This window comes from Harpia harpyja, chromosome 15 (genome assembly GCF_026419915.1).
Source record: "Harpia harpyja isolate bHarHar1 chromosome 15, bHarHar1 primary haplotype, whole genome shotgun sequence".
Taxonomy (NCBI): domain Eukaryota; kingdom Metazoa; phylum Chordata; class Aves; order Accipitriformes; family Accipitridae; genus Harpia; species Harpia harpyja.
In genome coordinates, this window is record NC_068954.1 from 737,604 (window position 1) to 761,852 (window position 24,249).

Consider the following 24,249-nt stretch of genomic DNA (forward strand, 5'->3'; position numbering starts at 1 on the left):
CATACTTGTGTGTGCACGCATGCATACATACTTGTGTATTTTCAGAAGATTTCGGAGAATGCTAAATACATTTCCCTCTATTTGCCAATGGAGGCCAAATACCTTTGATTGGAACATCACTCCCCAGAGGAAGCAGCGCTACTGTACCCGTCCCTGCTCCAGGAACGCTTTCCTAACACTAACCGTGCACCGCTCTGCAGCCGGTTCACATAGGTTGCTATCAGTGCATGCTCGTCAGCTAATCGGCTGGCAGTATCCAGGTTGCACTGTAACCTAGTAGCAATGAAGGCAAAAGAGAGTAAACAAAACATAACATAAATACAAAGCAAATAATTAATGAATGTTAATGAAACAAACAGTTAAAAATTAAAACAAACAGATGAGTAATTAAAAATGTAAATATGTTTCCGCAAGTCACATGAAAAGGATACATTCTACAGTTCAAGATTAAAACACAGATTAGAGAACATTTGGGTACCTAAATATGCAATGAATACAGCTGTGGAGCTTCCCTGAGCCTGCTGTCGCTCTGGGAGAGCGGGACTGCCCTGAGCAACACGATCAAAAGCATCAGGCAGCCTCCGACTGCAGCAGTGACATTTCCACCAGGATCCGCCGTCTTCAGGGAGCCACTGGGAACAGACTGCTGAGCGCAACCAGAGCCACCGTGGCTGGGGGGACTGGAGGCTCCAACCTGAACAGAACTTACCCTTCTGCTGTCAAACCACTCCAAAAATACCCCAAACCACAATGGGTTGCAGTTTTATTACCATGTCTAAAATCAGAACTGAAAGCGTCCAGTCTCTTCTCTTTCTCACATAAAACAGGTCCACCAAACGATAAAAAACTAAAAAATTAGTGGTTGGTATCAACAGAACTACCCTCTAACAGGGATTCATTAAATGACATAGTATTTTTTTTGTTTTGAGGACTCACAAAAATAAAGCTACTACAGTTTTGAATACTTCTATGAATAAAGATTGAATGCAAGAAATATTTGTCAGAAGTAATCCCACATAAATAACTATTTGTCTATATGGTCCAATTAAAACGTGCTGGTTTCTACCATGCTTGCAGCATCATCATCTCAAAAACCCTGAGAGAATACAGCAAAACAGTTCTTTTTTTATCCCAGGCATTGCACACAAAGGCTACAACGTTTTCTTCTCCAACCCAAAAGAGCGATATACCAATTCTGCTATGCTAGATTTCCTCCACATCCATATGAAGTTTTGCCTACAGGACTCCAGTCTGCTGTTCCACCACAAGGAATGGTGCGTGTGTAAAGAAAGCACCACTCTCTACTGGGAGACGAAAAGTCCCGTGCAGATATGAGATCAGATTGTTACCTAAAAAATGATTCTTGAACATGTATCACTACTATTTTAGCATAATATGCATTCCTTCCTAAAATACAAGTATAGGAGAAATTCCATTTTTCGTTTCTATGTCACATATTCAAGCCGCTCTTTCAATTGATAAACTGCAGTTAATTCCTTCTCCACACATGTCCAGGAAGTATTTGTTTCAGAAGCTTTTATAAACACGGCATTTATTGCTTTCAGCATCAATATACTGACACTATGAAAACAGAATTCACATTTTTTAGACATACAAACTCTTTTCTTCTCTGTTATGTGCAGCAACATGTCAAAGAAGTCTGCCAGAAGCAGAATAAGACCTTATAAAAAAGAGGCAAAATGGAATTACCCACGTCAACCCCTCCAGGCAACGAGCAACCTTTGTAATAATGGGTTTGTAATAAGAAAGAGACTTAATATTAACCACTGCACGGAAGAATTTTTAAGCAATCTACACTTTGTGAAGCCTGACTCCTGGCAAGTGCTGAAAAGCTTAATTTTAGATATGCTTTATAGCAGGCACATTGCTGCAACCACAACAATTAAGATTCCAAGACCTTTTTCATTATAACTCATTACACATGCTCTTTTGAAAAGTAAAAAGCCCAGCAGAAATGACCACATTTTAAACTCAAAATGGCAATAGCTTTAACAATGATTAGCATTCCTGGTTTTGGAAGAAAAATAAGAGTTAGATTAAATGAACATGAGTCTGAACACTCTTCCTAGCACGTATCTGATTTTCCAGTCACATTTGTGAACACAGGTAAGCTTGCCGGGTGGTACCCCAGCCCCCTCCAGAACATCGCTCAGCAGCCTCCAAACCTCAGAAAATCTCAAAATGCAGAATTAAGGTACATGCTGACAACCTCCTCTCTGCCTCCTCCCAGGATGGCACTAAGATAGTAGGAATCCCCAGCAGGTATTCTGGCTGCTTTACTTTGTTAGGTGCAGCTATATAGAATAGTGGAAAGAGTAAAGATACAGTCAGATCAGGTTTTTGACTACAGGAGAGCTGGAGAAAGAGGGTCACCAGGGGGGAAGCCCGCTGCTCCTGATAAATCTATCGCCAAAAGTAGATGCATCCTGGGAAGAACAATTCATCGCTGTGTTTGGCAAGCTGTGTCAGCTACAGCGTACAGATATTTTCTCATCGAGGAGAATATCTTAGTGGGCAGGAGAAAGTGCAGGGCCAAGTGGCATTCTGTGGCTTGCACTGGGGTGTTGTAAAAATCTTGTAGGTATGCATGTTGCTTTCATAGAGCAAGGGAAAGATTAAAATATAAAAGTTAGTGTAGGTAATCCTGATCTGCAAAACTCACATAAACACAAGCTTCGTGGTTCAACAGAAAGCATTAAGCTCGTACCCACTGTCCTAGTACCTTCCTAGCTGAAGGTGCTGCTTTATTTGCAAAAGGCAGGCCGCGTTTGTCCCCTAAAGCGGAGCCATCATGGCAGTGCTGGCTCATTATTCAAAGAAAGCAGAATTTAAGTTATGCTGACATGTACCTTCAACTCTCATTTCCAAAGGGCTTGCCTTTTACTGAGTTCAGCTCCTCTGGGAAAGCCTGAGATAACTACGGACAAGCTTAATTCTTTGTAAACTTGGTCAGTATAATACCTACTGAATGTTTGTATAGCAGTTAGTGCTCATTCAAAGCTGCTGCAGCATGCTAATTAACAGCTAAGCAGCAGTGCGGATGGCAAAAAGTAGAAGCAATACATGACAGCGCTACTGACAGGACAGGAAAAGAAATCACCAACCTAGTACATAAACCTATACCTTAAAAATTTATTTCGCGTTGGCCTCAGTTAAGGTGCAAAATTGTTTGGTATGTCCCTCTGCTTCCTCACCCACCCAGCAATGTTCCCTGTTGCATGTAAACAAACCCGCACCACCACCAGCCTACCTCCTCTTGTTTTCTTACGAAGCAACTGGCATCTCGGTAACATCGCTACACCTGAACTGTTCCTGGTGCCTTCTGCTGCCGCGTGCCCTGCTTCACAAGCGGGGATTTACTTGGAGGACAGTCACGCACTGGAAACACCGAGCAAGGTGTGTGCTGAACTGGGGACCCCCTGGTCCAGCCACCTCCCCGCTCCCAGACGGCTTCTCACCTCTCCCCATCACAACCCAAGGCTGCTGACTTGCCTCCTTCCCTCTCCCCACCTCGTCCAGGGACGTCTGACATGGTAATTCTGTATTAGCTTGCTTTCAGATGTTTAAACGTATATAATTCTTAACCTCTACATTTATGGTGTTTTGAGGTTTAAGTTTAAGGCACTCTGTATTTTGGAACGCTATTAGATACCCTTGATTAGCATTGTATTAGAACTATTCTGAGGCATTTCATTTCTTTGGGTGAGAAAAAGCCCTGTAATGTCTCTGTTCATCACAGCCCAACTCCATCCTTCTTCATTACCTCTGGCTCTTTTCTGAACACCATCTCACCAGACCTGAGCTTCACCCAGCCCTGCTGCACCACACAACCATGATGCAGCTCTTGGTCACCAGCCACCAAGTTACAGCTCCCAAGGACACTCTCATACTCACAGGTGTTGATTAGAGCAAATTCTCCCCTCTGGCCTTGATAAATGCAGTTCTGGCCCTCTCTTCTCTATTCTTTTTTTCCTCAATGAATCATTCATACATCAAAAGGCAATTTTGGAGTAGCCCAAGCCAATTGTGAACGTGGATAGAACTTGCTAAATAATTTTAAGCAAAATGAAAAAACCAAACCCAGGAATCGCTTCTCCATATTGCTCAAGCCATCTTGCTAGTGAACATTATGTGGACTTTCAGCCTCCTGTTGAAGTTGTTTCATCTAACACGCTTAGACATACTCTTTAAATTAAAGAAAATCATTAAAGAATGGCTCTATGCTTTGGTAATTAATTTACTAGAACGGTGACGTCAAAAGGATCTCCACAGGTCTCCAGTCCACCCTTCTCCTCAATGGGGGATCAAACAGATGAGATAGCAGATGTTTTCCTAAACTGTTCTTAGAAAGTGTACTGCTGTACATGTAACCTGGTCTGAAACGGATCTGCAGAACTTAACAAACCTCTAGACCTACAGTTGCCACCGCTCATCTGAAACCTCCATTGCTGAGAATTAAATCTGGTGCTTCTCCTCCCCCCTCCCCAGGTGGACACCCAGTCCCCTTCACCAATCCCTCGCCCACAGGGACCGCCGTTAAGAGCTCTGCCAAAGCAGAGCACTCTCCTTCTCTGGAAGGTCGAGCTGTCAACACCACCAGCTGCTTCTGGACTTGCCGTGCGTCTACAGCCTTCTGAGCCCCTGCTGTCCAAAAGTCAAGGCAGCGCCTCGGGTGGATGCCACCGTGACCGAGTCGTCGTCTGAGCTGCCCTAGATACGGCCCTCCTGTTACTACAGACCCCAATCCCATTACCATCTCCTTTTTTGTGGGAACTTTCTTCATTTGCATTCAGTTCCTAATCCGCTACAATTCCCCAGTCACTTTTCAGCAACAGGCCCGTCTAGTCGGTCATTCTCTACTTCTTATTCATGCATTGTATTTTCTGTCGGTCGAAGCTGTCTTTATTAATTTCATCTTACTGATCTACAGGACCATTCTGAATTAGAGGCTTGCCCTCTGGAGAATCCCCAGTACCTCCCTTGCATAGTGTCACTAAGACATTTATGTATGCCTGTTCCTTATTTCATCGTGCAAGCTGCCAAGATGTAAACCAAGCGATGCTGAACTGGGAACTGACCCTGTGGGATCCCACCTGACACGTGCTCCCTCTTTGGTAGGAAAATATTGATATTTTCTTTCTCTGACTGCAATTTTTCAACTGGTGTTGCACCCACGTAACAGCAGTTTCAACCAGTCAACATTTACCTAGTTTATTTATGAAAATACCATATGGGATAGTGTCAAAAGCTTTATGAGTCAATACATTTTAAATTAGTGCTTCCCCCTCCTTCACGAGGCCACCCACCCAGGCAGAACCACCCAATTTCCATTCTTTGACGCGATTTGTTCTCCACATAGATATGTCAGCTATTTTTATTCCCTACCCCTCTACGTGGGTACGGACCGATTGTTTTGTAACGTGTTCAGGAATCTGAAGGTATCCCTTTGACTTTCAGACACGTATTTCAGCAAAAATACTTCTTTATATAGCCTGAGAGCAGAGAAACAGCAATGTCACCTCTTGACACCACAATGTCACTCCCTCTCCTTTCTCTTTTTTCTTTTCTTGAGTAAAATATAAGTGGCTCGGTTCCTTGTCTGTGCAGAAAAAGGCCCACAGCCAGCAGTGCCTGCACAGCTGAAGGATGGCCAGCTGTTGGGGACAGGGACACTTCGGGGTGGTTAGGCTGCAGATGCAGCCACAGCTGTATCTGTGCCATTCTACAATTGCCTTTAAAACCTAAAGTCTGGGAAAGTTCATTGTTGAAAAAACACCCCTTACAAAGTTACTTTTTATTTATCCTGCGCTTTGAGTCATATCTACATCTTCCAAGAAAATTTTTAAACATCTCCCAGAATCATGCCTGGCCCTTAACGTGGCCTGAATTCAGACAGCAGTCAAACACACTGCTAAGGGCTTGTTTTGTTCTGCTTTTAAAAAAAATTGAATATATCCCTGGTAGAGACACTCAGGACTATACTATAACCACAGAATCTTTTAGTTTTCAGAAGATGGTATCAAGGACAAAATACTACCTGCTCCCCCAAGTTAGCCACACACTATAACTGAATTCTTCAAAGCAGCATTAAAATGTAATTCTGTAGTATGTTTTCCACGCTTTTCATATAACAGCCACCATACACAAAACCAGGTTACACCATGCAAAGCAACAGTCCAAAGATAGCAAGAAATAATGTTAACCATGCTCCTTCTGAGGGAAGAAGGGAAGCAGTATTAAGTGGGAAGGGAAAATCGAGGTCAGAGGAATCTGCACAGAGCTGCAGGACACTCCTCCTTGTCCTGCTTCTCAGGGGTGATGGTTGAAGGTTTGGGTCTGGGTGCTCAGTCGTGCCCGGGGCTCGAACATGTAACTGCACGTCAGTGAGAATGGGGTTTGAAAGGTTCATTGGCTCCTGCCCCAAATTTTACACACTAAGACTTGGCTCTGCAGCTTTATAAGCAACTCAATAAATTACTAAGGTATTTAAACAGTACTTTTGGTGTCTTAAATTAAATTCTGTTCTGAAAATCTACCAGGAAAGCCAAGTAAAATAGACAATTTATTTAAAATCTTGTAATTTACAGCAAGAAATCCCTGCAAATTTTTATTATGCTGGCTCACAACTTTGTAAATCTTTACAAAATTGCACACTGCTGCTCTGGCTACTGAGAAGGGAAAGAGCTTTTGAAAGAGCTGCCAGGATATAATCTAGAGGGGTCTCTTGTTTTCTGTCACATTACTTTTCCCCATGATTGATTTAAATAGTTGTTAAGGTCAAAAAGGATAATTACCATCATTCTCTGCATACTACAGACGATGAAATTTAGCATAGTAATTTCTGAATCAAAGCCATGCTTCTGACTGACCTCCAGCACTCTGTTCAGACAGTGATGTAATCTGGCTTAAAGATTTAAAGTCATGGGGAAGCCACCACATTCCTTGAACACTCTGAACAACCTTTTAATTTCTTCAGACCCCTACCTCCAGCTGTCATATGCAGGAAAGACGATGGGGCGTATATCCAAGCTGAAAATCACACAATATAATTATACAGGGAAATGTAATGCAGTCCAACAGCAGCAGCATGCTGGATGGTCATCATTAAAGCAGAGAATAAAACCGTGATCTCCTAACACTTGAACTTAAAGCAAATACAGGACAGGGAGGAATGAAGAGCCAGCAAAGTGGCTGCAGAAGGACAGCAGTGATAAAAACTGTTTGAGTATGTATGCTGCTGTTAAGTTACTTGAAAAAATAATCAAAATCTTAATCAGAAAACTTGTACCAAACATGTGGAAGAACATGTGGAAGTGTAAAAACAGAGGACTTGAACAAAAATTAAAGTATCAGCATCATAGTGTCACCAGCAGGTTGAGGGAGGGGATCCTTCCCCTCTGCTCAGTGCTGGTGAGGCCACCCCAGGAGTGCCGGGTCCAGTTCTCCCCAGTACAAGAGGGACATGGACAGACTGGAGAGGGTCCAGCAAGGGGCCACCACGACGCTGAAGGACTGGAGCATCTCTGCTATGGGGAAAGGCTGAGGGGACTGGGACTGCTCAGCCTGGAGCAGAGCAGGCTCAGAAGGAATGAATCCATGTCTATAAATGCCTGCAAGGAGGGAATGAAGAAGAGGGAGCCAGTGGTGCCCAGTGCCAGGACCAGAGGCAACGGAAACAAAATCAGAAATGCCATCTGAATACAAAACCCCCACTTTTTTACTATGAGGGTGGGTAAACACTGGCATAGGTTTGCCCAGAGAGGCTGTAGAGTCTCTGTCTGTGGAGATATTAAAAACCCAACTGGACGTGGTCCTCGGCAACCTCCTCTGGCTGACCCTGCTTGAGCAGGAGTTGGACCAGGCGATCTCAAGAGGTCCCTTCCAACCTCAACAAGTCTGTGATTTCTGTGACTTTGTAATGTAAACATTGAGGTGAACTAGGCTGACAAATCTCAGAGCAAAGATCGGGTAGCTAGAAAAAAAAAGTGTACCCAAAATGCAGTGAAAAAGAACTGAAAAAGAAACTAAGTGTTTGAATGGGATGAGAAATGTGATAGAGAGCAAATCCAAATCCTCAGAGTGCAGTACTCTGGATCTGCTCTGCCTGCAGGGTGCTGCTGACGGACAGTCTTGCTTCCCATTCCCTTCCCTTCTGGCATGGTGTTTTTATCACCACTGCTCTGTTGGACCCAACAGTCCTGTGACACCAGTTGGATTGCAATAAAGTTATTAGAAAACCCATCATGAACCAGAGGGAGGAAGAACTGGAACGCATGAGAAATATTACTTCAGCGACAGCATGTAAGATACACTGAAGCACCACTACTGAAGAAGGGAAAAAACTACACAAGAGGTGAAAGTAGCTGATGTGAGAAGTGGTGTAAAGGTAGACCGAAGCTTTCACAACAGAGATAGGTTAGAAGACACCATCAAAGCAGCATCAGGATTAAGCACAGCTATCTTGCCCGCAGGTCCTGTGTCTCCTGTTCCTACCCAGCAGTCCCACGAGGCGCTTGCTGACTGCAGGATGAGTCTGCAGAGTGCTGTACCTGCACACCCTCGAGGTCTGCGTTAGCCCAAGACCATCCACATGCCAACAGCAAGAGAGAAACACCTTTCACATCTAGGTTCCAAACCCAAGATTTCTTTTATATTTTATTCACATACTGTCCTCTCGATCTTGAATCTTATAGCCACTTAAGAGTAGTGTAAAAATGTCCCAACTATTCCCCTTGGAGATGCTTTCTGACCATTTTTTCCTCCCCATCAAACTCCCCACGCTCTCACCTAACGCATGTTCCTCAACCCACATCCCACAGACTCAAAATTACATGCAGAGGATTTTAAACTACAGGTTAAAAATAAATACCTAGAGGCATCTAGATATCAGTTTAAATAATAAGTACTGAAACAGAGATTTTTTGTTTGAAATTGTTAGACTGAATCATTATGCTGACCCTTGTCCTCACCCTTCCTTCCTCCTTGCTGTCCCCTTCTCTTTCATCTTGTAAAGTATCATCACATCTTCACTGAGCAAGGTTATATGTGAGCTGGGATCTCCCTTGTCTCTAGACAAAGAGGTATTTTTATCCCTTTTTTAGAAAGAAAGTCTACTTTGGTATTATGCAGGTATATATAGGGTATTATGGGATGCATTATGAATCATGGCACAAACATGCCTGACCACCCTGGCTACATCTATAACGGCAATCCAGACAGTGCCAGCTGCCACAATCCACCCAGGCTCATGCTATTGAGCTCTCTTCCCCAAAACCTTTTCATGGCTGAAACTATGGCTAAAATGGATCTAGGATCCCTAGAGGTCACATAGGTCTAAGAAGCAGAATATAAAAAACCAAATGTACTCCACCTGTGTCAAAGAAAAATGGCAGAGCAGATAATAACAGTAGTTTCAGTCACTTTCAGGTGGAATTGGTGACTGGACAGCTAGAAGGAAATGTCAGAGAGATGAATGTGGATGTGGGAATGAAGGAGAAAAAAGGCACATTGGAAATTGTCAGATGATAAATTAAGCTAGCCGAGCAAATAAAAATCACCCTGGGTTACAGAACTTAAAAAACCCAAGAGACAGCATCAATGACATAGATATGTAATACATCAATGCAGAGATGAAGGCAGAGGAAAGTTTCTGGAGGTCTGATCAAAAAGCTGGAAACTACACAGTTCTGCATACATTTGCAAACCCAGAGAAGGACAGAACTCAAGGGGCATAAATCAATGGTACTAGAGACAGCAAAGTTAAATAATGACAAACAAAAATAAAGGCAGAAGGAATATGAGGGTCTAGGAAGAGCAGATAATCAGTGACATTAGGAGCAGAAGACTGAAAAAAAAGTCCAAGTTAGAGTTAGTGGAAATAAAACCTCTCAGATAGGAAAAAAGAAGGTTTCTGAATATTGTCTAGGCAGGTCACATCACATCCCTTTCAACTTCAGTTCTTAAGTTGGAAGTAATTTTCTTTCTAGGCTGTAAGAAAATGTTTCACCTGCCCAAATGCAATGTCTATAGTCTCCAAGCTCCTTAGAAATCAGAAAAAAAGAATGCAATATTTTGTTGTATTATAGGTAGCAAATACGGTGACTGCTTTTATACGCTAGGTTGTTGAAAAGGACTTCTATTTTAAAGACCCTTCTCAGTCCAAAGGAGAAACTTTTGCCTCCCTGAACACACATTACTAGAGGCTTCTTAATATGAGCTAGCTGTCTGCACTCCCTTTAAGGTCAATGGGAAAGAAAACAGGCATTGCTAGACTGTTCTCATCTTAAAGTGGACATCTAAATCAGGTCCGCTCTATCACACTCCAGAACAGTTTATTTGTCTACATAAACTACGTAGGGAGCCTACTGCAGCTAGCTTAGGAAGAAATGTCTCCGCTGTAGGCAACTGAGCAGTTGAGATGATTGTCACTCTTACACATTTATAGGAGCCATAATGGCAACAGAGACATATACAAGCCTTTTAGGAAAAAAACAGAGTGATCAATCCATCTTTTCACATAGTATATACATTAACAAGACTGAAATACAATGCATTTAAATTCTAACATGGATGTGCAATATAAGAGGTGCTGCATAACCTACAGACTGACCACGGCTGCTGAGAAAACAAATGATGTAGAAGGGTATTTAAAGAGGGAAGTACACGTCATTAACCTAATTGAGGACAGGTTGTCTTTGGGAACAGAATTACTGGAAGAAGAATAGTGCACATTGACCACAACAGAAATGGAAAAAAAAAAAAATCCGTTCTTGAAGTAATTTAAAATAAATTAGCTAAAACAAATAACATTTAATGGGCTTGGCCTACTCTTACAGAAGAGACATAATCATCTCCATTTATTCAGAAAGGCTCATTGGCTGTAAAGATCAGAGAAATGCTGTGTTTTGTTGTATCATAGGTAACAAATATAGGCAAGGTTGCATTAAAATTTCCGTTTTGTAAATGTCTCAATAAATGTACAGAACATGTGTCTCCCACATCTGATACAACACTATCAAATGTAAACATGCCATTGAATCAATCGGCTTTTTTCATTTGGAAACTTACATTTTGCAGGATGGAAAATATCAAAATTATAATGTTACATTTCTAAATGTGAAAAAAATCCACAGCTGAGCATGGCCATAGCTACACTTCTGTTCCCAGAACTCCCTGCTTACTAGAAAAAACTTCTTCTGACCTCATTCTGTCTACAGCATTTTAGAGATGACAGAAAGCTCCCTGCCTCGCGCAAAATATAGTTATTGAAATGGTGGGATCTGAAGAGTTCATTGCCCCTCTGGATATTTTCCCACTGAAAGCAGAGGATGAGGAGGCTGGAAACGCTAGAGGTTCCTCAGAGATGTGCATAGACTGAAGTGAAGCATTGACGAGGGCTCCTTTGGTTTGTTTTTCACATTTTAGTTCACAAAAAAAGTGAGCTCAGGCATTACAATCCTGTTCTTTCAGCTCAGTCTTATTCCCGACAAAACAGTTGCCAAAGGGAGGTTATTTTCATGTTTTTAACAGAAGGAAATCACAAAAAGAGGTTTCCATCCTGCCCTGCTGCTGAATGGTGGCGTTCAGGGTGTCCTGGAAGAGCAAGAAGCTCCGCAGTGCAGCTAGCCCCCGTCCTGTCTTTTGGTAGCCCTTGTGCAACGAATGGATGCAACCATCACAAGAATCATAGAATCATCGAATCACATAGCGGTTTGGGTTGGAAGGGACCTTAAAGATCACCTAGTTCCAACCCCCCTGCCATGGGCAGGGACACCTTCCACTAGACCAGGTTGCTCAAGGACCCATCCAACCTGGCCTTGAACACTGCCAGGGATGGGGCATCCACAACCTCTCTGGGCAACCTGTGCCAGCGCCTCACCACCCCCATAGTGAAGAACTTCCTCCTTACATCTAATCTCAATCTACCCTCTTTCAGTTTAAAACCATCACCCCTTGTCCTGTCGCTACGGGACCTACTAAAAAGTCTGTCCCCATCTTTCCTATAAGCCCCCTTTAAGTATTGCAAGGCTGCTGTAAGGTCTCCCCGGAGCCTTCTCTTCTCCAGGCTGAACAACCCCAACTCTCTCAGCCTGTCCTCATAGCAGAGGTGTTCCAGCCCCCTGATCATTTTTGTGTCCCTCCTCTGGACCCGCTCCAACAGGTCCATGTCTGTCCTGTGCTGAGGACCCCAGAGCTGGACGCAGGACTCCAGGTGGGGTCTCACCCGATCGGAGCGGAGGGGCAGAACCCCCTCCCTCGACCTGCCGTCCACAGCCTTTCTTCCCCAGGGAGACCCTGGGCTGACGACTGCCCACTCTACCTCCAGCGGTGAAATCACTGCCTCAGTTTCTCAAGGCCAGAGCTGTCAAGCACAAGCTGGAGAAGCCTCTCATTCTCCCACAGCAAGAGTTACTGATTTCAGCCTCTGTTTCACGACAGATAACGTATTTTACGGATGCAGACTGGCTTTACTTTTTTTTTTGCAGAGGTCAGTACGGAGGAGCCGTGGCACACAGCCCAGCTCTGCAGTAGCTCTGGTCGCAGAGAAGCCCCGGGACGAAGCAGAAAACCCGTGTGCCTCCTAGAGATCCCCACACCCTCCACACGCGCATCTGTGATGAACAGATTAAAACTGGAATGAGGCCAGTTTTCACAAATAATTTAGCGCAATTCACAATTACGACTAAATTCCTTCTCTTGTGAAAAACATTACTTGGAAGCACATGAAAAAGGCTTTTAAAACAACGTACATTAATTGGTATGGACTTTCACTGAGGTTCTGGGTTAGCTGTATCTAGCTATATTTAGCCAGACAGCTATATCTAGCTATATCTATATCTACAGGAAGCCCCGTGAACAGCAACTTCCTAATAGTATGTGGGTGCAATAAAAAAATTGCAGAAACAGTTCTCTTTTTCCAACAAAATCATGTATAGATATCCATTTACTATTCCTTCCAACTTTGCCTTCAAATAAATTGACCCATGTTTGCTCCATCTTTTGGGGAAAGCAAGCAAAACAAAAAACCTTACTCTTGGATTAGTCTACTGGTGGAAGCTGGAATATATTAGCGTGAAGGAAGGAAGTTTGATGAATGTATAAACAAATGTAAAATGCTCTTCAGAATGGAAAGGATTTAGGCAGGATACTACCTTTTGCTCCTACTATAGTATTACTGTCACAGAAATCAAATATATTTCCAACAAATGCTATTGTGCTTTGCTGGTGCCCTTTAATTCTTTTTCAGCACTGAGGACATTCAAAGATGAGCCCTATTGTGTCCCCAGACAGGCAACCATGTAACTTCTAACACTTTCATCCGTCATTTATTCCAGGTATATAAAATACAGTCAATTTTAGGAACAAATTTGGCTTTCAAAAAGAAGCCAAGCCACTGAAAAGTGGCCAGTTTGAACAGCTTCAGCACATTAAAATGCGGATCCGAACCCCATTCAGCTCACACAAAGCAACCTCAGCAACCCTGCTATCTTTATTTCATGCTGCCAAGATGCGACAGTGCCTCCAGCTAGGGAAATGAGGCCCTTAATTTTAGTCAGTGATGATCTTTTACATCATGGATTGATCTAGAGCACTAGTAACTGTAATAAATCTTGGGGAAAACATTGTAATCAGACATATGTGAACTGACAAAATAGAAATGTAAGAAATTTTTAAAGGGGGAAAAACCTGTTTCTCCTGCCTTACTTAACTCTATTATTAACTGCTGACACCTGTACATTTTCCAGGTTTAAAGAAATGGTGGATACAAAGACAACACAGACACGTGCTCCTATGCCCCTGACAAACTAGATGGATGAACCAATAATGCTTCAATGTATTCAGTGGTTCAGTCAGCGCACTAAAAGTCTCAAAATACTTGGAAATGTTATCCCATATATGGATGGGCATATGCTGAGACAAAAACAGAGACTTTCAAGCTGAGGCAAGAGCCAAGTATTTTAGCTTTCGTGCTTACTACTAACTCCACAGGTTCTGTAACCATCCACTTTGGCTGTATGCAGAGGTTATGCAGAATTTAGTGGACCTTGAAATGCCCTTCTATGCAAGGCTAAAAAACCACCCTGCTACTGGATATATTTCCATGTATAAATATCTGTAACCTAGCAATCAAATCACTTCCCTACCTTCCTTAATAAACTAAACAGATAATGCTCCTTTAGCATCACATTTCCAGCTTTTAGATATTTCTATAGCTCTCTCCTAATTAATTTTGCAGTGTTTCCATATTATTTTTGAAATATGTATACTTGACCTGAGCCAAAGTTTTAGCAGTCTCAAGTAAAACCTGGAAAGCAGCATTTCTTTGGTATGTGTGGACACAGCCTGATTAAGATAATCTATGCTACTTTAGAAGTACTTTTCAGTGTAGTTCAACTCAATAATGCCAGCAGGCAAGCCTTGCAGAGATGGAAACAGCTTGGGTCATATAAATCCTATAATGTGAAATGGCTTTCACTGATCACTTCCTGTAGAACCTCAGCTGAACAAACAGAGAAGCTCTGATGAAGACCTCCATTTCTCATTATTATGTGATTAAAAACAAACCAACCCTGATTAGACTTGGACAGGTGTATGTAGCCACCACAACTAGATATTTTGCAAAGAACAAAGGCACTAAGCAGAGTCTGAATGACAATACCTTTCGAGAGATGTGTTTGGGTTCCACTGCGAGCCTCAGGTACATCCCCAGGGGCTTGTTGAGTGGTTATGGAGAAGTATGCGTTCTGCAAGCTGAGAGCCTGAGGAGCTGGAATGATGGAGGCAAACATTACTACCTGAACCTGAGGCAGCCTGTCCGTTCCCCCCAGGTCCAGGAAAAGATAAATACCCCATTCCTTCTTTGGAATAAGCAAGTACAGAGAGAAGAAGCCTCCTCCCGTGAACTCTTGCAGAATCTGCTAGATGACATAACCTTTCGTAACAGAATTCTGGAAGTGGGATCCTTGAAGAGGGAAGAGCCAGGACCTTGGTAAAAGGCAGATACTAATACAGGTGTGGCGATCACAGATGGTGACATCTACCATGCATTTGCTGCCTGTCAGTTCTCATGATGCCTAACTAAAGAGGATGCTTGAAAGTAAGATGATTTCTGGCTTTCTAAAGATTGGTTCTGGACTGGTTTAGTGTCACACTTCCGTGAATGTCTCGCCTCTCAGAAAGAGCAAACTATAGACAAAGCATGACACAATGATCATTTTGCAGAATCAGGTCATTTCTTTGGTGTTTATTCCATGTTTATTCCAACTTCTTTTCTTAGCCTTTGCTGGGGATGGTATTTGTAAAGTATATATGCTATAGAGGTCTTCATTCTGAGTTACTTCACTGCAGCCTTTGAATCGCTGAGGGAATGGCTTATGTATCGGAGTACAGAGAAGTTCTGTGCTTTTAAGTGGGCAGTCACCTATAGTTACTTGCGTGTTTTTCAAAATACAAGCTGCTTGCAATCAACTGGTACGTTGTTTGATAATAATTGTGAGCAAGGATCGTCCCCAAAGACTGAAGTAGCCTATCTTGACATTTGTGTTACCATTCAGTGTTTTTTGATGATCTCAGTCAGCTCCCTTCTAGAGATGTATGAATGAGGCCTGAGTTAGCAAATAATAACTGATTCTCACAAGGAACCTTTTAAGCAAGTCTTGCTAGTTGACAATTTCAGGGTACGTAGAGGCAGATGACATGCCATATGTCCAAACAGGTCTGATTTCTCAAAGTTTTTATTTCTGAACTATCTTTGGTCTACCTGGTCTTGTCTTGGACAACAGACAGCAACAGAGACCTTGCTCCTTTATAAATACAAAAATGGTCCAAGCCAAAGGGTGTTGCTGATTCTAAAGCCCTGTTGCTGATTCTATCATGTCCTTATTAGTCGAAATACTGATCTTGGTAGCGCTGTTGAAAAGCTATTTATGTTTCCCTTGATCACTGCGGTTTCTATATTCAGTATTTCTGGGATTCTTGTGATCAGATCCAGATCTATGCATATCCTTGCCCACATCAGAGAGGAGAAAGATTTCTTTAGTTGCCTGCCTTTGGGACAGTCTCTGCTCACAAGACGTATGCGGATCCCTGCAATTCACACAAGCAGAAGAATATGGGACTGGAACACCAAAGTGGCCTCAGATTTGACTATTAGATGCAGTTCTGGCCATCCCACATAAAAAAGAAATGTTGAAAGAAGAAGAGTACCGATAAGGACAACGAGTTACAGACCACCTTCTGTGCAAGGAAGAATTAAGTAGACAAGGACTCTTAGGCTAGAAGCAGGTGGGATATAAAAAATGTTCAATAGAATGAAGAAGGTGAACTGGTGAATGTTACAATAAAAAAGGAAGAGTTTTCTTAAACAGGTCATAACTGAATTGTAGAACTCACTTGTGGATGCTGGATTTATGAAGCAGTGGTCTCTACAAATACTGCAAATGAGGAAGTAGACTGATGAGTGCTGCAAGACGGGAACAAGTGCAAAAAACAAGAGCGAAATTTGACTTACTGACTTGACTTAATGATTTACTGCTTATAAACTTCCCTAAGCATCTGGTACTTGTCATCATGGGTGACAGGAAACAATATCAGCATGGAATTCCTGTACCCTTAAACATAAAGGTCTTGTCATAATGTAATTAGAGTTTACCTTCAGCACTACTTTGCCTACTAATACCTATTTACCTCAAGCTGTTGATTTTCTTTCCCTCCATTATTCCATACAAAAATGCTGTTCCACTATTCCTTATCTCAACAGTGTATTTTAAGATCTACATGGCCAAGAAAAAAAGTAGAAGGGTCAGGTGGCAATAGCCAGCCCTTCTCTTACTTTGGATTAGTGCTTGATATGGTATTTTCCTAGCATTTTCTGTGGTGTCCCCCTTCTCACATTAAGGGAATAGGTGGGCTAGCCCCTGCCCACAGACGAATGGAAGCACAGCTGGCAGATGATGATGTGAAAGAGGTATTTTGAATGAGTTTCTGGATGTTCCCATGGGAAAAAAAAAACCAAACCCAAGTGTTTCCTTGGGTAAAATGTACTTTAGGATCAATACTGGTACTTAGCAATAAAGCCAATACTGGTATCTTCTCTTTTGTTCATTTAGTAATAAAGTATTTGTCCCCGTGTGCTTGAACTAAATTGGCAACTGAAAAGCATATCTGTGGAGGACTGCTTCACCTCCTCCATCAGAGGCCATCCTCCAGAATATTCAGTGCTAAGCTTATATTTTGCATGAGTCTGCCTCCTGGTATTTTGCAAAGCAAGAAACATAAAGATACTTGCTGTGGATGATCTTGACTCAAGTTTCACTGGCCTCTTCTTCCAGAACAGATATGATTTTTATAGATAACACAGCAGACACAATCTGAGAAAGAAAGAAATCTCTGAATGGAAAGAAGCAGAGGAATGAATGGTTCCTGGGACTACGTTATTCCACAAGACAAAAAGGCACCTATCACACCCACTGACCAGCACAGAAACTCATCACATACTGGAAAGAGGTGAAACGCTGGTAAGCCAGAACATGACAGGATGGCATTAGGAAGCTCTCCCTACCAGACAGGTGAGATGGTCTTGATGACTGTGGAATTAAGAGATTTTTTAAATGTGCATTATTCAGCTTGGATTAAGAAAATGGGAAAAGGTGGTTAAACAAAGTAGAAACTACAGAACTAGGTGATCACCACCCACATTAACTGTTGCTCCTGAGTCAGAACTGGCAGAGGGTTGCACCATTCCATTCTGTAAGACCTTTTACGCAAGAGGATGAAGAGGCTGCAGGAGAACCTGACAGACACTGTTACTTGGGAAAAGTTTCAAGCTTGTGTGCACAGAGGACATGAGTGCCTAAAGCACGATCTTGTCTGATAGAGATTTGGAGATGGCTGTTGCCTCCGCTACAGTGAACAAACTTGGACCCCAAACAGAGGTTAAAAGCAGAGACAATGCAAAAGACCTTGCCCACAAGGTTGCTTGCAACCCAATAAACAAGATATTATGTGTTATGTTGCTTAAGGACTGTAAAAGCAGTCTGTAAAGCACTGGCTTTGGGAATTGTCTGCTCTCTCAGCCTCTTCGCTTCTAATTCAGCAAAAGTTGTATTTCATAGAATCGCAGAACAGCCTAGGTTGGAAGGGACCTCACAAGGTCATCTGGTCCAACCTTCCGTGGGAAAAGGAGCCTAGACAAGATTATCTAACACCTTGCCCAATTGTGTCTCGAAGACCTCCAGTGATAGGGACTCTACTACATCCCATATTTGAAGTCATACAGTGTATTGCACATTGCGTAGTATTTGTAGATGTTACATGGAATGATTTACAGACCGATTGTGAAATAATTTTAACACAGCCAGTTCAAACCTGCATACATAACTGACTTATTTTGTCAAGGAAAGTACATGGATCTTTGCTTAGTTCTGTTTGAAGGACTGCTGCTGAAAATGAGGGATCTAGCTTGCCCTCCTGAGTGCCACCTTGCCACTAAAATTGTGACAGTTCAGTTTCTCATTCCCTGCAGGGAACATATATTCATTCACAGCTTTGGACAAGTGAGGTCTCCAGTGAACCACCTTGCTATTCTCCATAACATATCTTAACAAGAAAGAAAAGTGCAAATACATGATTCAACTAGTTTTTTGCATGTTTACATACATACATCCATACAATAATTTACATATATATAACTAAGTAAAAGTAAAACCAAATTCAACTCAAACCTAAATGCCTCTAGTAGACGTGGGCAACGCGAAAGAACTTTGGCAGCTTAGCTGTGTTTGGTGTGAACAACTGTTAACAATGGCAATGCAGTATACTCATTATGTGAAATGTCTCCAGCAGAACAGAATAATCCTTTGTCAGCAGAGGAGCCTATGATACAACAAGACCAGCCTTTCTCAGAACAGCTTTGGAAGTAATGCTCTATTTAAAAATGAAAAACAAAAATATCTTTAGCGCTCTTTAGATATTTCTTAAGTCACACTCACATAATAACATCTATTCCAATAAAAGAAAATCACTCTTCAGAGAGAACAAAATGAAGCACTGCAAACAGTTCCTTATATTATGAATGCTGCATACACATTTTGAAGGGGCAGTGTTATGTGAAATATATTAGAAGAGTCCTAGTGATGCGAAATCCACGCTCTGTATTTTTTACCTCTCACAGAAACAACCAACCAATATTGCAAAGCACACATACCTTTTTGTTGGTGTAGGTGCTCCAGAGGACATGTGGGTCACCATGGTGTCATTCATGTTAGTCAGAGGCCGAGGAGGACTAAAATAAAAATATTTACTCCAGTTAGTGATTTTAAAAAACAAAAAAGAAACAAAACCAACACTAGGAAAAAAGACATAACTGTGCTCTTTGCATTTTGCACACAGGTACTTGAAGAGCTTGATCTGCTGTAGACTAATTGCTTTTCACAGTTCATGTGTCACACTAAAATGAAGATAAAACTAACATCTGTGATTACATAGTTGACCTTTGGCATTGTCTAGTAGTTCAAGAAAACATAGAAACCATTCAAATTACGGCAATTATTTGAAATGTTTAAAGGAATTAAGCAAAGATTTATTATAACAAGCAATCATTTATACAACAACCACATACACCATCTGTCTGGTTTTTATTTTAATAAATTAAAGGTAGTTGAAAAAAATAAATTGATAGAGCCTTGTGTTCCTTTCTGCCCTATAAAATACAACCACAGACTGATGCTCCCATTATTTGCATTTTTAAACCCTGAAAGTTTCCCAGTGCCACACTACTGTGGCCACCCAGGCTTCGTCTGCTTGTGGCTGTGCAGGGAGTGGGAGGACACGAGGAGCCCACACGGGACGTCCCCAGACAGCTCTGCCGGTAAATTCAAGCCACTGGGAGAGAAGAACTACAGCAGCTACTATCACAGAATCAATATTTGCCTATGTTTACCCTCCAGTGATATCCAAATACATCCATCATCCTTTAAAATGAGACGTGCAAAAATGTACAGGGTTGTCTGTGCACAGATAAAAGCTCAATTTGCACATTAGACAACATGGGACCTGCGCAGATCCTAATGGAGAAAAATGCCACACTTTCCTGCATGCTTTCTTGGAACATGGATTAAAATCTTCATAGGTTTGTATTTGCCATCATCTTAGCATTCCCTCTCAGTTAGATTTACTGCAGATAATACTGAAATTAATTCCTGCCAACTTCCGTTTTCTACAGTACAACAGCGCAGAAGGTGTTCTCCCCAACAGCGTTCGCAGCTTTTGCCTTCCCTGACATTCCCAGGGCAGCTGCACGGAGCTCCTCTTTCGGACGTGTGAACACTAGGAATTGCCTTAAGACTCATTAGCTTATTTCATTCAACAATTTTAAGAGCCCAGTAATCCAGAGAATCAAACAACCATTAAAAAAAAAAAAAAAAATCACCTGGATGTCAAACATATGAAATGACAAAGAACATATTTCCTGTACATCTTACTGCATTCCTTCTCCATGTAGGATTTGAGTGCAAAAGCACTTCAGTTCTCAGTCCTTGCTCAGGACAGATTTGCCCAGAAGTAACTGTGCTGCATGCTTTCACGTTAATGTTGTTCTAAATATAACATTAAACCAAGAAATGATTTGGTCATAAGGTATTTACTGAATGTGCTCCTTTGGAAAAGGAACTTCTTACTGTACAAAAAAAGCAGAAATAGGATTATAATGCACTGGAAATCCAACAGTATGTTTGGAAGCCATTAATTTTGCTAGTGAAGGTACAAACACATCCTGTGGCAACGAGCAGTTAATTAACAGTGCTTTCCCTCTGCCCCTTTATCTCCCTACTTACTTCTTCTTGACCGAATGCAAGGAATGCTCTGTCCACATCTCCACTGCAAAACTCTCCTTTTTTCCTAAAGATTTACTTATTGGCTTTGCATTCTCCTGCCACACACACCATAAAACTATATGTGCAGCTGTGAGAGAAACAGCTACAACAAGGAGCAGCTTTTGCAACCAAAACTGTATTTTTTAGCAACAACTCTTGTTTCACCGTTTCTGTGTGCATTAGCTGGGTTTTGTCCTTTGGGAGGGACAAGCAGTTTCCTTAAACACTGTGCTCTTAGACACAACACATACCACCTCAGTACTCCTAATAACTCTAGGGTAAGTGAATTTAATCACACGGTATTGCGTTTCAGTGGAGGGGATAAAGCAAGCTCACAGCAGAGTGTGCCTGAGACACTGAAGCCCGGACCGCAGCGTGCTGCCAGCCTTTAATGGCTGCACGGGGGTATATGGAGCGTAGAGACCGAAGAGGACAGCACACGCATACTCACCCTCCACGAGACATATACAACAGCAGAAGTTTCCACAGAATTCATTTCACTTTAAGTAACAAATTGTACATGAGGGCACATTTTCCATTATCCCACAGAAGCTCACCTCTGTGGGTCTACTCTTTTGAGTGAAGGGTAATTCTTTATTTTATTACAATACTGCTTTTATATGACTCTTCTAATAAGAAAGTGGATGCAATTCACCATTTGCAATCTGGTTTTAGTACCATTATGAGACATTTCCACACGTTCACTCCAGTTCTGTAAATACCAGTGTCCTCAATTTTCCAGCTAAATCCTTGCTAACCGTGAAACAGGCAAAGAAAATTAAATACGAACATCTGGTTAAAAGATTTCTAATAGCACGATTTCATCTTCTTTATTAAGTACAATAAAGCCTTTCCCAGTTCAGAGAATTTCTTGAGGCCATTTATATATTTTTATGGAATACTTTTTCAAAAAACTGTAACTCTGTCAAGATGGCACTATTTTTTCTTGTATAACCATGACAGAAAAATCATATTGTTTGTGAAACTGGGAGGATGCTGTAACCATGTACACAATACCACTGGAGTAATAAGAGCTGCTTTTATGAGCCTGGGACTTTCAGTGCAGGTCCACCTTACGTTACCACAGGTTCTAGTTTAAAAGGAACATAACTGAATTCCCCTTCCAAGATGCTCATGATAGTTGGCATCTGCTACAGCCTACCAACATAACAGAGAAAAAGACAAATATTCTTGAATCAGCTACTGAGGAGAGATTTTTCTGCCTCGATAATCTCACCAGAAAACATAACTATCCAGACACCTGAGACAGGAGAAATCCCCAAACGATCACTGGCAGAGAAACTCAGAAGATGCACTCAGAAGAAGTAACTCCTCTCCCACCCACAATGTAGCTGAGATATTAAAACAGCTAAGGGACTCTGATGCATATCAAGAGCAGCTTACAACTTTCTTTCAAAACTTCGTCTCTTTTGTTAGGTTAAATTTTTCAGGTTTAACTTATCTGGCACTTAAGGTGTGTTTAATCAGCCTAGGGTGCTGTTGGGAAGAAAAACACCTAAAAATAAGCAGTATAATAAGAGAAATCTTCCACATACCCAGGAGCTGGGACAAACGCAGCAGCCATAGAAGCTGAGAAATCAAACTCCTTAAATTCTCTTTTTTCACGATGCTTACAAAAAGTGACATTAGCCAAGCAGCTGGGAGGTCAGAGATCAGCCTATGCCAGAGAGCATAAATCAAGACATGGGCAATCTTTACTCCCATTCCACACGCGAGGTCCAAGGTGTATATTGCATAAACTTTTAGTAGTTTGAAAAACACGACAGTATCCTTCGCAAAACAAAAACGCTTATTCTACTTAGTACGTTGCTGGTTAGCACTGAAGTAGGTGCTAACTCGTTCAGTCACGTCTGAAATGCTATCCCTCTCTGTGTAACTAGACCCAGAAATAACTGAGGAAATAACAGCATTGTAGGCTCAAAGCCAGGACAAGGGCTCGTCTTGACACTTGTACTGGCGAGAAGCATCTAATGATGGGGGTGCTCCTTTGGCCAGGGACACGTAGAAGAAAACTTACAGCTTTGGGTACTTCTATTACCGTGGTCTCCTGGGGTTTGATTTATTCACAGTCTAACCAGGGTCTGTACACTTTCATGTACCGAAGCATCGTATAGCAGTGGCAGATGCTATCAGAACACAAATAAATAGTAGAGATTTGTGGAGGGCTTGAAAACAGGGCATGAGAGTCCTCTGCATTCAGCACAAATTTGGGAAAGAAGGAGTAAAGACTTGAAAGAACAACGCAAGTATGCCATCACTTAGGAGCCATTTTAAACAATTTACGCACATAATTTTTTTTTTTTTTTACACAAATGTCATAAAGTTAATTCTGAAGCTAAAATACCTTAAATCGTCTTTATAGAAGGTATCACAAGTTAGAGCTTTCCAGCCCCAGCACTTGTTTATGTTCCTTTATTTTTTCAAAACATATTTATGTGTGAAGATTACCTCTGTCTCTTCTGTCATGACCATCTCCCTCTCTAAGTGTCCAGTTTTGGCTCCTACTGGAAACAAGATATTGGACTAAAGAGCTTTTTAGTCTAACTCAGGATGGATGATATTCTATTCTTAGATTTCCCCATCATCTTCCCAAACGTGTCAACAGGCTTTTATGGGCAATTACCATAATTCTAATAAAAACAGCAAAAATCTTGACTTGTCTCTATCACTAGTATTTAGTCTTATTAACTACTGTCTCCTACCTGTAGTAAAACCTATGAGATCCAGATGTAACTGAAGTTGCTGTCACACCTGTTCTCAGTAATCTTGTCTAAATATAAAAGTAATCTTGTCTAAAAATGAGAAATAAGAAACAGATTAGTCACTGCTATTTTGTGTCAACAGTTTTCCTAAGTAGGAAAATCAATCATTACGCATTCTGAAGAAAAGCACAATTAAGCCTAGGTCTAATTACTTGCTTGTCTTCTTTCAGACTTGGTTGATGAAGGTCCAGAACAAAACCAGGACAATTCTGAGACCTCAGAAGTCTAAAACCTCAATAAATAAAAGGCACTAAATCTTGAGACTTTTTGCTGTGCTGGACAATCACCCTGTAAAGGGACCTTTACAAAAAAGCAACAGTAAACAAAATTTACCAAACTGTCTTCCGCTCTAAACAGTTCTCCTATCTGAGATTGCTGATGTGCAGCAAAGCAACATTATTTATTGGCTTCCATCAGAGCACAGAGACTTGGAAAATGCAAAGCTCAGGAAAAGCAATCTATACTTGAGGGTTAAGGGCTGTCACAGCAGCCAAGAAAAAAAAAAAAAAAAGAAAAAGAAGAAAAAAAAAAGAAAAAAAGAAGAAAAAAAGAAAAAAGAAAAAAAAGAAAGAATG

General features: G+C 41.6%; 1 protein-coding gene across 8 annotated transcripts in view; it reads right to left on the bottom strand.

Annotated features, from left to right (window-relative positions):
* DTNB (dystrobrevin beta) overlaps positions 1-24,249 on the bottom strand; it is a 214,487-nt gene that overhangs the window by 94,884 nt on the left and 95,354 nt on the right. For 4 of the 8 annotated variants that reach the window (XM_052809547.1, XM_052809548.1, XM_052809546.1 and 1 more), the window contains 2 exons: positions 19,226-19,303; positions 184-273 (listed from right to left, as the gene is read on the bottom strand). In XM_052809547.1, coding sequence (XP_052665507.1) covers positions 184-273; positions 19,226-19,303 — 168 coding nt within the window. Of the gene's footprint in view, positions 1-183; positions 274-14,680; positions 14,789-19,225; positions 19,304-24,249 lie in introns of those variants that run through there. The other 4 variants (XR_008238481.1, XM_052809549.1, XM_052809550.1 and 1 more) reach the window with 2 other exon arrangements.